Here is a 16,346-nt window from a genome sequence, read left to right as displayed (position 1 = left end):
TTCAGAATTTCAATTTGCCACATGCAAAGGGCTGGCTCCAAGCTCCATACGGAGTGGGATGTTCTGGGACCTATTTGTGTTTCATAAATTAGGTTTTGTGGTTTTTCAATGGAATTTAGAGTATGTCTGCTCCACTTGGCTGTCAGTTCTAAAACCCACTTTGCATTGCAACTCAGTTGTGCAAACACAAGCAATGGACTATAGTGTTTACCATTACAGCCAGTCCCCTTCCAACTTCATCTCACCTATGCCTAAATCCACAGAAATTATCATTACAGAATTTATATTATAACTTAAAAATTAATTTTAATAAGTCAACCTTCTGAACTGTTTTCCACTTGTTTGACAGAGGGTCAGATTTTTCATTTTTTAATATGCTGCCAGTTTTTATACAAGCAATTTATACATGCCAGAGAGGAAACAGAGACTTCTCACAACTGTGTATGCTTCTAAATCTGTTTTAGAATATTGTGGTATATCAAAATCCTAATGCAAATTCAATGAAAAAATATGCAACAATAAAAAAAGGAGGTATCCGCACGTGCAACAGTGGATGTTACCAAATACACTGTAGAAACATAGGGCAGGATTCAACTTCAGGACACTTGCAAAACATTTGGTTTATAACTTGACCACAATGGTACTGTTTACTAACAACCGCAGAGCTAGAATTGTAGGAACATTACTGAAGCAAAGAGCCTCTCTCTACAGCACCAGTCAGAGTGAACTTGCAGCAATAAAATCCCCTTTCCTAGGCAATGGGGTTAAAGCTAATAAAGGTATTTAGCAAACTTAGAAGGAAATAAAAGGGCCATGAAAGGAAAAGGAGTGTGAATTAAAACATCCAGTATGCTTTTGTTGGTGTTAAAGCTTTCTAGACTAAAAGTACAAAATGGAGGAGAAACTAAAGAAAGAAGCACTACGAAGACACATTTAGATAAAAAGCAATTAAGAGAATAAATTAAATACAGTCCTGGAGTTGAACAAATTTACATGGTTGTTGAAAAATATTAAGAAGGAGGAATTCCCTTCCAATTGAGTGGATGCCTGTCGCAGAGCAGGAAATCCCCTCAATGACAGGCAAACCCGAGGTGTACACCCAGAGCAGCTGCTGTGAATGACTAGCACTGTCAGCTAATTTGACGCATAGGGAGAGATCTTAAAGTAATAAGAGAAAAAATTGTATGGGAGAGAGGAACTTTCCTGGATTAAGTATAGATTATATCCATTAAGTATAGAACAGGAGCAGAAATTTCCAGTTGCTGCAAGTGTTGTTAAAACTGGAATAATGCCCTAGAAAGAGCAATTCACATACGCAACTCGTGTGCTTAATCCAAGCAGTTATATCCTCCATCCAATCCCAAAACTCAGGCACACACGTTGATGAATACACCACATTCCAGACTAAGGGAAATGTCTGGCTGTACTACTTCAGTGCTGGAAACCAGAGATGACCAAAGTATAGCTGTGGGATTAAAGGAACAGCTCTGAAGTTTACCATGGAAGCTACAAGAGCTACAAATAATTACTATCGGCAATGAGAGCAGAATTATTTGACTTGCTGCTAAATTATCACAGTTTAAGTTTTTAAACTGACACTTTCCCCACGACATACAAACCTAAGATGCACAACACTCAGTTACAAGTGGCAAGTAGAAAGGAAGGTGGGAACGCGCTCTCAAAAATTTGACCTTCCTCCCATTTTCACAACTAAATCCTGGGGCCTCTGTCTCCCTCTCCTCAAATGAATCTGCTCCTAGTTATGACTAAAATTAATCTTTATAAACCCACAGCTTCAGGCTCATCTCAAATTGCAGCATGCTAGCAAAGCTATTATTCATCAAAGACGGCACATTTTGAAGTGCTGCATGTCAAAGCCGGGTCAATAGGTTTTTCAGTAGGAGGTCACATTCCTGTTTTCCTAGCCTGCAGTGACCCTTCTTAACTGAAAGGATCTTTATGCATGGAGGAGTATCTGACACAAACCAAACCGATATGCTACTGGAGCTTACCAGTAATGACAGCAGGATAAAGGAAGCCTTTGAAGTTCATGGAGGAGTAGGAAGAGGTGTTAATTTAAAAAGCTTGTCAGTATACCCAAGAGCAGAAGGAGAGCAAAGTACCAATTAATAACTCATGCTTCTATTCCACATGTTATCATAGTATCTCAAAACAGTTTGCAAACATTGATTAAGTCTCACGACATCCCCCTGAAGCAGACAAGCACAGATGAAGTTCTACTCCTACCAGCCAGGATGTCGCTCTGGGAGCATTTCGTTTAGCCGATCTACACCCCCCTCTTCCCCATCTGTTACATGGTGATAATGACACTACCATACAGTGGTTCAGAAGCTTAGTGATTTCTAAATCAACACATTTTTAGATAGAAAAATAGCACACAAGGGCAATCTTGTATGTCAGACTACACTCAATTACACTGAACTAAAGCTACCACATTCAACACGGTAACATAGCTAGTGGGAAGAAAACCCTATATCTTGATTTTATAACACCCTACAGATTTACTTTGCTCTGTCCTTAAGCACCCAGAGCACCTGAATTCTAGTTAATGACCAGGATTCTTGGGTACTATGTTAACACAAAACTCATTGTAATTACAGTAATTAGATCTGCTGTAAAAAAAATTGTGAGAAATGAAAGACTGTCCACAGCAGCCTCTAATTCTTGATTAACACAAAGTAGTAGGTGTATTTGGAAGTCAGGACAGACATACCCATAGCTGCAAACTCCAGAGGGAATTGACATTTACATTCAGATGGGAAATTGAGCACATTACGCTGTTTAATCCTCGCTTTGAAAGACAGGTATACGAGTATCGTCCACTTACAGGTGGTGAAATGGCGATTCAGGGAGGCTCTGAGCTGCCAAAGGGCAAAGGCAATCACACACTCCCCACAACCAGCATTTCACTTTGGGAATTCCTCATTCCCAACCCTGTGCTTGGACTTTTTTTTTTTTTAAATAAAAAAGCCCACAAACCATCACTTCTCTGGTCCTAATGAGAGAGAGTTCCTTCCTCCTTGTTTGGGGCTCTTCCATGCATAGAATCAGACAGAATCACTTTGCTTAACCCTTTTACTAATCTGACTTTTCCAGAAGGACCAAAGATAAAGACAAAAGTAACAGCTTCATGAAATTCTTCTCCTGAGCCTGACAATCACTTCCAAAAGCAGATTGTCATGACAACAAACAACCTGGAGTCAATCCAGCCAATTAATGTGCAGAGGAAGCAGTCATCCCAATCTTGGAAAAGAACACTGCTGCTTTAAGCTTCAGAAGAAAAAAAAAAAAAAAAAAAAAACAAAAAAAACCCAAAAAAAAAAACCAAAAAACCCACCAGAAACCCAACAAGAAACCAAGAAACCTTACCACCCACATTAATCTTATTAGGCTGCCTTAGGCTTGTAGTGAAAAACAATTCAGCCCTTGGCACAGGGGCAGCAGCAATGGTGCAGCAGCAATACATGCATGCTGGTCCTCTGAAGCCCCTTCCTCCCCCCCCCCCCGACAGAGGGTAGGGGCAGGCCATACCCCCCTCTCCAAGGCTCTGATCTGAGCAGATCTATATTCCCAGGCTGCGACGTAGCCCAGCAAGCAGGCGAGTTACCAGGATGACCCCTTCAGCCCTTACATATGGAGCCAAAGGAAAGAGCTCATACGTTAGGCAGAGGAATGGCACAGAAGAGATTGTCACATACCATTGCTATAAACCCTGTTTTGTTGGCATTGTCATTGCATGTTTTCCCTCTTCCCCTGTGAGCTGTCAAGAATATTTATCACCATGTTAAGCTCAGAATTATTTTCTCTTCCACAAAGGACTAAATCACCAGTGCAGCTAGATATTAAAGTCATTTTCCTTCAATTTCCCTAATTTCTTCTTCCTTCATACCCTGCTTTATCTCTCTCCGTGTGTCCTGCTTTCTATAGGCCCAAGCACATCACATCTCCTCTGCAAATATCCACCATCTCCCATTTTTTTGCCTACTCTGATCTCTCAGTAGTACCTCAGACATGAAAATGTTTAGCAGTTGATGCCCAATACACATTGTCTGTTAACCTCAAGTCATTCATATATACTTCACATTTTATAAAATACTATGGTATTAAGTTACAGAAAACAAAACTGAGGAGCACTAGATGTAGACTTATAGCATAAGTTAAAAAAAAAAATGTCAGAGATTGTGTTTTGAGATTCTCACAAGACACAACAATTTTCAAACAAAAATTTTCTTCCCTGTCCTCATCCTTTTCTCTAAATACAGAAACAAGGAAGGGTAGGAATAAATTCTTTCACTGTTGACTTGTCCTGCAGTGAAACATGCCTTTCAGAAAGTAACTAAGCAATAAGGATCTAAAGCTTTAAGCCTACACAGATTTACTCATCTGTAAATAGACAGACCGCTGAACTATTTCAAGCTGAAGTTTTATTATTGATCCCTCTGGGTCCAATCCATCTTTCATAGAAGTCAGTAAACAGATTCCCAGCAACTTCAGTGAGCACTGGATCACAGATTATAAGCACTTCCTGCAAAAGTGCAATTTTACTAATCTGAAAAAGATACCAGTCTTCTGAGCACTGAGAATGAAATGTATGCATGCACACACACTCTACATGTTTCACTCATTATTTGCAGAATTAGGAAACCACAGCTCTAGCCAACACAGAGCATGCCAACAGAATCATATTTTATGCTGAGCCTGTTCCGCATTAATTGGAGTTGGTGTAAGATTGCAGAATAGAATAAAAACCCTGTGCCTACCTTGAGGGCTTTCGCAGCTTTCTTCATCACTGTTGTCTTGACAGTTATTTTGACTGTCGCACACAAAGCTTTTATCAATGCAAAGACCATTTTTACAGTGGAACCGAGCAGTAGAGCAAAGCAAGGGATTTGCTGCTGTGAAAAGAGAAAGTGAGATCTTTAATTAGAAATTCTCTTACCCAGGCAGTGAAATAGCCATTAAGCAATCAACAACAGGTCACAACTCAACAGTTGGTCAATTCGTTGAATATGTAGGAGTAACTTGGCAATCAAACCAACCTTGTCTCTCTAAACAGAGTGCTGAAATTTCTAATTCATGCAAGATTCATTACAATTAGCAGAGATTTAGTCCACCCACAGTTGTGATAAGCCTTGTTTGCTTTCATGAGAGCCCCTATCACGATCACTGTTCGGTGCTCAGCATTTGCTCACACTGAAGACATATGGAGGGTAGCACTGCCTACCATAAACAATGCCTGTTGCTTCCCATTACAACAAACTCAGTTTAGCTCAAGTTTCATATTATAAGTCAACAACCCTGGCTGAGAACTGCCAGGTAGTGGTTTATTTACCTCTGCTTCTGTCTTTTTCCACCTTCCCCATTCTCCTCGCTATTTTGAATTGATACAATGGCAATGTTGACAGTTCTCAACTTCTCAGTCTTTGAACTCCTTTTTAAGGGTAATATGCACATTACAGTAGCACCCAGAAAATCCTTTCACATAAGGCCCAGTGTTGCACACAGAGCAAAAACAGAATAGTATTTAAGCAGACTTATTTAGGTAGAGCAGTCTTCTCACCCACGCCAAATCCAGCAGTAAATATGCTGTAAGAAGCTATGTCTAGTTTTATTTAAAGCTTCAAGCAGTGCTGTTTTCACCACTTCTCCTAGCAGATTACATCACAGCTTCAATGCATCTCACTGTCAAGGAGGTTTCCTTGATATTCATCTTAGTTTTCTCTCTTCTAATTTCATCCCTCTACTCTTAGCTATAGCCCAGCATACATAACTACATAATCCCTCCTTGAACATTGTTTGCACCCTTCATATACAGCATATCTTATACAGCCTTATCTACCCACAGTCATCACTTAGCTGAGATATGCATAATTTAGCAGGTTTTAATATCTCCTCATAAATCAACCTCTCTGTCCCTTAATCATTTTTGGCACTCTTCTCTGAACGCCTGCCAGTTTTTGGTAATGAGGTGACTGAAATGGAGTGCAACTTTCCAATTGAAAACCCTAAAAAAGCTGTTTAGATGCCTTGTCTGCTTCAAAGTCCTTCTCTACCACAATAACAAAGGGGATTACAGTTCCCAAATACTAACTGGCTTCCTATTTTTTATTCTTTAAAGTAAGAGCTGCCTTTAAAGAGTCTTTAAAAAAAACCCAAAACATAAAACTTTAAAGTCTGCCGTGCATATAACCTGCAGTATATATCAAAAACACTCGCAATTCCTCCAGCTCCCCAAAAGCACATTTATCAGGAACATGCTAAATCTCCTTTGGTCTGAAACTGCTGCACACTTGCACAGCACATTGATTTTCCAGGTCACTTTAGGGCCTACAGTGTTGTTCCTCTACATAAGCAAAGTAGTGACTAGACACTTGAATATGCTAGAAAATACAAGTGCATGCTTAAAAGGCATAGAGAAATGGGGAGATCAGCAGCACGTTATCATCCGCTGTAAGGTCCTGTTGGAGCTATGCACTACAAGCTCATGAGAAATTATGTCATTCATAACCAACTCCATGAGCTGGTGCATTTTCAGTTGAGACCTGCCACTTGTCAGTCCACCATCTCAAGGATATTCGAAGCACTTCTGTCAAAACTTCTTTCTAGTCCACTTTTTTAAGCATAACCCAAAATAATTTCCTTAGTCTTCAATCTTCTTTCTCTAGCTTCACTTGCTCTGCAGAGGTGCGACAGTCCTCCCTGCTACAGTCCTCCCAGGGCCCAAAGCAGACTCTCTAGGCCAACAACAGATGGCACCTCAAGAGACGTTCATGCTGTGGGAGAAAGCACACAAACGAGAAAGGCAAGTCCTCCAAGAAGCAAACAGTGATAGAACACTGTAAAGATCACCCGTTTTGTAAACTTTGAAAGCTCGTCTGTTGTCCTCCTCCCTGACCTTTAAATGTCATTAGAAGGAAAAACTCAGCGTGCTCCAACAAGAGAATGAGCAAGTATTTGCTGCAAGCTTCAGCCTACAGACCCATGCTTTTACCAGCTCCTGATAATAGCAGCAGAGCTGGTGGATTGAACATAACCTTTCCTTACTGCTACGATATACCCCTGCTAGACTTACAGATACAAATGGATCTATGCAGCCACATGTAGGGGGTTTAGGCTAAATCAAGTAGTACTTCAGATGATCTCTCTGCTACAATTTCCCTGCAAGTTGCTAAACAGCAGCTCAAGCTAGTGCACTGGCAGGCATGTCTGACTTTGAGAACCTCCAAATAACCACTAAATAACCCTTCATTTGCTTTTTTGTTGTTTGAGAACATGTATAAACAGAGAAACCTAAATGTGCTGATGAACAAACAAGTCATATTCTTCAGTGACAAGAAACAGGCAAATAAAAATTAAACAGTTTTAAGACGTATTTAATATTTGCCCAATTCGTGTTACATTTGAGTACAGAGAACCTGTTCAAAGCAAACGTGCAGCTTAAATCTCACTTCAGAGTTACAAAGGGGCTTGAAGTATCATACAGGCCTTATATACAAAACAAGACTGACCTGGACCTTAAAAAAAAGAGAGACTGTCATTTACAAAGTGGAAAGCACAAAGATCATCTGGGTTGTAAATGACAGGGAGAATATTTGACTCAGAAACTAAAGGCTAACAAATGCTTTTTTTCTAAGTAGTATTAATTAGTTGAAAGAAAAAGATGCCCCCTCACTTGCAAGCAGGCTTGCACTTACTGCAGTTTTCCTCATCGCTGCCGTCGGGACAGTCCTCGAAGCCGTTGCAGCGGAAGCGGCCAATGATGCAGTGAATCCCGCTAGCACAGGGGAAGAACGTGGCACCGCATTTGGATTTGGCTTTTGCTGGGAGAAGATACAGACAGAAGAGGGGAAAGATGAGGGAAACAATTTACAAAGGTTAGAGACACTTTTGTAGCAGTGAAGGTTAGGGTACTCTGGGCAGTGCTGGTGGCACCAATATTAGGTGCCTTCCAAGCTCCCTATGGGAGCTGCTTTCAGCTGCTTTAAGTTTTTTGTGAGATTTCACTTGCTTGGACTGAATTTTTTCCAATTTGTACGATTCCCAGAACTATTGAAACATTCACACTTAAAACAAGTCAAATGACCTCTCAAAACAAATTTAAATTGCTCAACACTTTGGAGTACAAGATTGTAGATTTGGCAAGCAGGAACTCCTAACTGTCCCTTAAAGACCCACGTGAATTTGACCAACTTAGAAGCATTGGAGGAAAAATATTAAAATAGAGGGTCATAATTCACAGAAAACAAGACCCACTATCTCCTCTTTGCATGGAAGTCTATTGTAAATGTCACTGCCCCAGGCATAAGTCCAGGAGACAGACATCTAAGCAGGTCCTCAGGCAGCAGACAACAACACTCAGAGGCAAAGATCTCACTGGACTAGTCATACCCCTCCCCCCCCCAACCTGTAGCTATATGTCATGCTGAGTCCACAAACACGAAATAGCAGCAAAAGTCTAGATTTTGTACACCACCAAGCTTCTCGTGCTTCCTCAGAGAAGCCAAACAGTGAAGAGCCCAACATAGAGAGAGATCATTAATGTGGCAGCAAGGTCAGAGAATCTGGGCTCTGGAGGCAAACTTGGGCAAAGACAGGTGTAAAAAGAATTAGGAAACATCTGGAGAAGGAAAGGAGGAATACAGAGATATCAAGCGAGTTAGCATCTTTGTAAGAATAAGAAACACAAGAGACCTTCATTAAAGTATTTTCAGGCTGCAAAAATCAAACTCAAAAAAGAAAATGCTATAATTAACACTGCCTTTATTCAGCGTGATTTATACAAAATAGGGTGCAAAAGGAGCATGAATTTTATGAATTCTATCTCCTGCTGTACTTCTCTCCATCATCCATTATACAGTTCTTCAGGACAGAAACTACATCTATTTCATAGTACCAGCATAGCTATTCATGTAACACTAAATACTAACAATAGCATCAAAATGTGTTTAACAAATGATTACAGAATCTCATTATGGTCTCAAGTACTTCACATTTTTTACTTCATTGCACAGCAACTCTTCACAGCAAGAAGAGAACACTGCCCTCAGCTAAAGTGATGCAGATGCTTCTACCACAATGCTCAAGGCAAACACCAGTTAAGTCTTGTGGTATCACCAGCCTAGAACAAAGCAACACCCAAAGTAAAAAAACAACTTAACAAGAGGTGGTTAGATTTTTTTTCTCCCTTTTGCTTTTTCAAATTAGCACATGACACAATGGACCACATCACAGAACTCTGAACTCTTCAGAAAGTCCACTCTAAAGCAAAGCCAGTCACTGTGGGAAGAGCATGCTGGTAACTGCAGGAAAGTGTGTGCGGTGCAACGTGAACATATGCTAATACCATGCACAGACCATTGATGGGAGAACACCAGAAAAGAAGCTAGCTCCATAACTTGTGGGCCTTTTGAGTACATGTTTCCTACTCCCACACCAAATCTACAAGATGCGTTTACAACTCCCAGCTTTTGAGATGTGACAGATCTGGAGATAACAGTGACAGGCAGTCTTTTTATGTAGCCATATGGCACATCAATACTCCAACCTGAGCAGTTTTATAAGGCCAGGACAAGGTCAGGGACAACCGGAGTATGGACAAAAAAAGTATATCTAATAGGGACAAACAGCTTCAGCATTAATTTGGAAGGAATTCTCTCTTCCATGGTTGAAAACTAAGTGCAGCTGTAGCAAAGCCTTCTTCCATCACTCAGCAGAGTGCATATAAACTGTTTTAAACCGCAGCTACAGTAACCCTCACTTGATTCAGTGTCCTCCAAAAGCAAATTCCTGCAGTTCCTCTCTTACATGTTTTTATTATACCAGTAGTTTTCAGTTAAAATTATGAAGTGTAAAATAGGATGTATCACTGAATTTCACATATTCAACTATCACTTTTTCTGAAGAGTATCCAATGTCCACTTGAGGGGGAAAAAAGTGAACCATTACTTCATAGAAAAACAGGTGATAAATTACCCTGAAGTAGCTGCCCTGCTTAACACCACTGGCAATGGAAAACCCTCAGCCAAGACATCCGAGCCCCTGCAATTCTTCACACACCTTCAAAGAGCAACTTCTGTGTTAGAGTTTTGAGGCAGACTGATCTCAGCTAAATAATTCAGTAACCACAAGGTTTGAGGCAGTACCATACTCCCAGTCTTTAAACAAAAGCAGCAAAACAAACACCTCAGCAACAGATTCCCAGACCGTCACTGAAGCAAGCAGTCTGTATTAATGTTTGACCAATATTCAGCATGCTAACCAGCCAGCCAAGCTGCTGCTGGGAGCGTGTGGTAATAACACACGTACGTGAAGAGGTGCCCAATGCTTCACATGTTACGCTTTTGTTGTTGTTTTTCTTTTTCTAAAAGCTAACATCTTTTCAAAACCATCAAGTGCATTTACATGATGACCAAACCAAATTACTGCCTCTGGACAGCTTCCTTTTTTAGAGATGTATTTTGAGCCAGAACAGTTCTGAGAGAGGAGAGGGAGAAGAAAAAAGAAAAGGCGAAAGCAACTGTGGTTTTGCCCCTGTTAACATTTACTGGATCCGATTTCTTCAAGCAGGTTTACTTCAGTCATTTGGGGCCTGAATTCAGAGGCTATCAACTTTGTGGCAAATCATATTCAGAGATGCCCTTTGCCATTTCTGAAAATCCTGCCAAATTAAGGCTTCAAAATTATTTACTTCTAAAATTTCTAATAGGGACCATCTCTTGCTCTTACAGCCTTACTCTTCCAGACAGACTTCAGACCGAGAATCATCAAAACCTGAGCATCTGGCCCTCTGAACAGCAGACTGCACGTGCCTGCATTTTCCTGACCAGAGCTACAAGCAGTAGCGAATGCTGCAGGAGCTCCGTTTCAGGTACAACAGACACACATCACAGCAACCTCAGCTGTCCTGGCCCCTAAGGCAAGAAGGCCCAAAGCACATCTGGTGCATTACCTTGAGCTACCACAGTGAAGCCATAAGCAATATTTCATATTTGACCACATCTGGAGGAAAAAAGTGCTGTAACGACCAGGAACAAAGCCGAGTTTCTGGAAAACACACCCCTTCTGTCCAAAGCATCCTGATACCCAAACAAAAACAGGGAAAAACCATTCAGGACAATGACTTAATGGAAGTATTACTTAGATAGCTATATAACGTTTAGTTCAACATTCTCTCCCCAGACCTTTTCCTCCTCCTCTTGAAACAGCAGCCAGAGAACAAGAAAATTCTGTTTTAGAATAACTGTTTATTGAAAGAGCACATACTAGTAACCACAGACCAAAAACAAACAAGAAACTAAATACCTTCAAATTCTGTTTCCTTTTTACATAGTCCACTGATTTTTTTTTTTTTTAAACTCAAGGGAAGGAAAAAACAGCAAACAAAACCCAAATGCAGTTGTCCATATTTGCAATCAGCATGATATATACACAAACCAATCCCAATTCAAACTTACCTTTACATTAGATACCCCAAAAAGATAAAAGAGCATTTCAAATACTATACTGATTCGCTAGTCACACAGCTAGCCATTTACTAGACACAAATCTCACCCCCAAACAGAACTGTTTTCCAAGTTCCAATTCCAGACACAAAATGCATTTTTCATATGCTGTGCAGAAATGCAAGACAAATGAGAAACCAGTAATGGCTTAGTCCAAGCCACGTCTCCCAACTCTGGAGAACTCCACTGGGGAATTTCTGCTTTATTTTCAATTTGACATCCTTCTTGTACTCTGGCACAGTTTTCCCGAGGTTTTCAAGCAAGTGTTGTTTGGTCATTGCTCATAAAGTTCCTATAAAAAGCACAATCATTTCCTTCTGAGCAGAAATGAACCTTCCCATTCTGCAATGATCTCTGGAGATACCCTTACCATGAAGGGGCTATCCATTTTCTTCAGGTCTTTGGCACCCTCACAAGTAACAGATATGTATACCAGGATCACGACTGCCTGTAGCAGATTCAAGTCACGTGCTGCACTATTCACAGCACACCTCTGCAATTCCTAGTCCCGTTACATGCTACTATGAAAAAGATTTTCTTCTCCTTTGCTCATCATTGTGTCTTCTACTGCACAGGTCTCAAGTTTTCAGGCAAATCTGTATGTGAAAAGCTTTACGTTTATTTAACAGCAGCTACCTACTTGGCTCCTTCAGTGACTTCAGCCTTGATAAGCTTTCAAGGACAGCATTATCTTTGCAGTTTATATCCTTCTGTTACACTTGGCTGAAATGGGCTCAGGGTAATAAAAAATTACCGGGATATCAGGAAATGACAGAAGTGAAAAAGGACACAGATGCGTGTGGATCATCTGACCCTATTTAGCCTTGGTGTTCTACCAGCTAAAGGAAAGGGAAGGGAGAAGTTGGTTGGGTGGTTTTTAAAGGAACTGGCAAGTCCACCTGAGCCCAGGTCTCCAGAACCTAAGAAACTGAGAGACCACACACGTTGGAGGGGAAGGGCTAAGGACTGACGGACACACTTGAAATACAGCAAGAAGTCACAAAGCAACTTACAAAACTGTGTCTAAAGAAAGGCTACTCAAATAGCAGATCCAGTCTGGATCCAATTGCAGAAATAGCAAGTACAAAAATCACCCAAAATAAACTGACATTCAACTAATTTGTGAATCTATGGCAGAAAAGGATCGATTCACTCCAGTTCCACTCTTCATTTGTTACCTAGTCATGGCAGAAGCAATCCAGGACTGAAACATTAACATGAATCTGTATTTATGTTATACAAAAGGGAATTGCCATTGTACTTAGAAAGAGGTGTCAGTGAACCACCATGCACTGGCGGAGCCTCTTCTGACTCCATTAGCCATGGGAAGAAATTGCTCTTCACTAAAATACTCTTCTCCTCTCTTAAAATTAAAATGTGAAGCAAGTGGTGAAGATGGTGGCAGAAAACTGCTGGCCACAGTATAAGCTTGCCAAATGTTCCCCCCAGGCTGGCTTGCTTAAGTTCAGGAAAACTATTTTGGCAGTTGTATGTGCGAGTGTGAAGTCGCTCCTTATGCTACGCAGAAACCAATCCTCCCACCCCCTTCTTTTAAAGGCTCTAAAAAAATAGTAACTTCCCATCAGGACTGGTTGTACATTCCACTGAAGATGTGACAGTTTGCAGGCACAGCTCTACAGCATTAACAGAAAAATATTTTGCTATCTTTAGGGTACCAAGTGCAAAACAGCACTATCTTTCAAAAAGCATAATCCATTTTATTATTTCTCAGCAGAGATGAACAACAGCAGGGGGGGAAAAAAAACAAAACAAAACAAAAAAAAAACAGATTTGGCATATACTGTGTAAAACCTTATACTGTGTATAGCTACCCCCTTGTATAAAAGCAATTCTGACTCTTGACTTGGATACAAGGACTTAAAACCCGACTAGAAGGTTACAACAGATCTTCTGTGATGGGCAGGTGATTTTTCTTTCTATAGACAGAGCAAAGACATCAAATGTCTTCTATAATTATCAGCAAGTAAAGTGCAGTTGTGGACTACAGGTTTGAAGAATAGAGCCAGGACAAGATGGCATGGTCCAACTTCTTGGGAAAAAATTTGTCATATGTAACTGTAAGTAGATACTAACCTTCTGTTTAGGTATCACAGTAAAATTTTAGTGACAATGCTGATAATGACACTATAATAACACTATAATGACAATATAATGACAATGCTTAAAGAGAAGACATTATACATCTATAACAGGTTGAGTTTCTCTTACAGAAGCCAGTACACAATCTTGCTAATGAAACTTCAGGGAAGAAATTTTCTGACTGAATCGTTAGTGTTGAGCCAGCTAGTCCACACCTCCAGCATTTCACACCTAGTTACAGTGAACTAGGCACTGCTTATTGCATTCAACAGATGCAAAGATATCACACAACAGGCACCCCACATGATGCAGCAACTACGACAAACATATTTCCTTCTTTTAACTCTACAAACATTTCTATTTTGAAATATTTCTCAGCTACTTTGCAATCCGAAGTGAGGGAAATGGGATGTAGCGGATCCAACAGCAGACATTTTGTGACAACCTGCAGCTAGAAGTAAACTGCAGAGTATTTCAGCATCAGCATCTTTGAACTCAAATTGTTGCCTTAGAACCCCTCCAGGTAGCAATCAGGCAAAAAAACTTTATGCTGCTTTACACCCACATGTCTCAATCCAACAACAGATTATGATTTATTCAGCTAATTAAAACTTGATTATTTGCATGCAATAAGAGCACCTGTCCAGACAGAAACTGTTGTGTGCAGATGCTGCATTATTGCAGCGCCACAGGTATTTTCCTGACTTTGATAATGACCCACCTTAAATTTCTCTGCTGTTGTTAATTTATGTTGAGATGCACCAGAGGCACATCAGATAGCACTGTAAATCCAGTTGCTTGATGCATGCGTGGCAAAGCGCAGCATTTCAGTAAACACTCTACATGAAGGAGTTAAAGGTAGCCATCTTTTCAACTTAATCCTGCTCTTTGAATAACAGGTTTTAACTTCAATTTACAAAGAAGAGAAGGATAGATTTTACAGCACTACGTAACACAAGCAGGATGGCACCAGGATACAATCCCTTTCACCCCAAGAACTGATATAAACCCTAACCCAGTTAATACTAACAGTTATTTTGGGTTAGTTAATTGCTGTTTGGACTCTACAGTATTTTCAATTCAGTCCCCAGTGGGAAAGCCACTGCTACCTGCAGTCATTCAGCTGCCTCAGCACAGAAGGCAAATGCATCATCTGTTGGCTCACAGAGCTCTTCAACAGGGCTGTCTTGCAGAATGACACAGAGAAGTTTTACTTCCTCTGCTTGCTTTTTCCTATCTAGAAAAAAGCTAGCACTTGAGTACTATTCCCAGTATAAAATCCACTCAACAGTCTACTATGCCAGAAGTTCTCCAATTCAAGACAAAACAACTATTTAATTTAATGAGTTTTGATCCAAAAAACACAGCCAACTGCAGAGCATTCATTGCACCTACAAAAAGCCCCTTGGGTCACTCTTACCTTTGCTTCCCCGCTTAACCACTGAGGTGAAAGAGTTGCTAGTCATAAACTGCTAATGTAAACTCAAAGAAAGTGAGCCTAAAAAGTACTTCATTTTAAAGGCAGCAATTTTTTTTTTTAAAGTAGCAAAATTAGCCCCATAGGAAACATCAGAGGTTGCCTCCAACATAGCAAACTATCACGTGGGCAATATCTACCCTATAGTTTACAGGAAGAGAGAAAGGACAACGCTAAAGTAAAAAAGCCAATGGAGTCTGCTGTCATGAAGAGTCAACTGCTTCCTTTGAAAAGGGGAAAAAAGAGAAAGCACTTCAGAGTTGGACTACTATGGGTCAGTGGCCTTTACTTCTCGCCAGACAGTAAGGCGTTAAAGTAATTTTTCATGGTCTAGAAGTCTATGTTTCAGTACTTCAAAATCATCACAAAGCAGATGAGATGTTGAGAGAGAGCACAGACAAAAAGCTTGTTTTTCAGACATTCAGTAAAGCAATTTCTCACTAAAAGAAGTATTTTAGAGGTTACTATTCATTAAATAACCTGAACAATAATATTATACAAAAGGACAAATTCTACATCAGCTGTTGCACCATACAAATTAAGCACAACTTCAAAGTTGTTAAGTTACTCACGATGCATACAGGCAGGACAGAACGCCACCCTTAGGGACCTTCAGTAGCAGGGACAACCCTCCCCAGAGGACATCAACGTGCCTGAAGGGCTAGGATCGCCCACCCCATCCTGAGCTACTAGCTACCTTATCTTTTTATTTCAGTTGTGCCACTGATTCCATCCAACTGTTAAACCTGTCTGATTACCCTCCAATCGGACTATTTACTGACCCCCATCTAGAAGAGACCATCAAGAGGATTAAATAATTAGCACCACAAACCCTCTTGATTTCCCTGCATAAAAAGCTATCAAATATAAGTAGCTATTGCACTTGCCCTTACTCATGTGTAAATTTCTGTAACTGAGCTTCAAATGAAACATTCACCATGGTCACTTCATTATAAATCTTATTATAACTACTAAGTATTTGGTTGCTTAATCATGAGTGAAAATAAGAGTTAATTCCAGTTTGATATAAGTTTGAGAGCCATCTGAGTAACTGACAAAAAGATCAGCAGCTGGCTTACAGCATCTTCCCAATTAATGCAGATGCTCATTTCATACATTGTTTAATATTCAGCTTTGCTTAAGAATCCTGATGTTTGTCACCTACCTGCAACAAATATTCCAGGTCAACCAGGAGATAACAGGAAGCAGCAAGAAAAACAGGAGACAAAAGTGCTCAGTGATCATAA

General features: G+C 40.3%; 1 protein-coding gene across 13 annotated transcripts in view; it reads right to left on the bottom strand.

Moving 5' to 3' along the window:
• The window catches only part of LDLRAD3 (low density lipoprotein receptor class A domain containing 3), a 232,132-nt gene that overhangs the window by 51,476 nt on the left and 164,310 nt on the right, over window positions 1-16,346 (bottom strand). For 9 of the 13 annotated variants that reach the window (XR_012775892.1, XM_075502523.1, XM_075502514.1 and 6 more), the window contains 2 exons: window positions 7,716-7,841; window positions 4,782-4,916 (listed from right to left, as the gene is read on the bottom strand). Coding sequence is in view for 12 of the 13 variants with exons in the window: in XM_075502523.1 (XP_075358638.1) it covers window positions 4,782-4,916; window positions 7,716-7,841 (261 nt within the window). In the remaining variant the exon portion in view is untranslated. Of the gene's footprint in view, window positions 1-4,781; window positions 4,917-7,693; window positions 7,842-16,346 lie in introns of all 13 variants that reach the window. The other 4 variants (XM_075502516.1, XM_075502518.1, XM_075502520.1 and 1 more) reach the window with 3 other exon arrangements.

Source organism: Mycteria americana, chromosome 5 (genome assembly GCF_035582795.1).
Source record: "Mycteria americana isolate JAX WOST 10 ecotype Jacksonville Zoo and Gardens chromosome 5, USCA_MyAme_1.0, whole genome shotgun sequence".
NCBI lineage: Eukaryota > Metazoa > Chordata > Aves > Ciconiiformes > Ciconiidae > Mycteria > Mycteria americana.
Note: the sequence above shows the minus strand (reverse complement) of the source record. Positions and strands in the feature narration are given on the sequence as shown.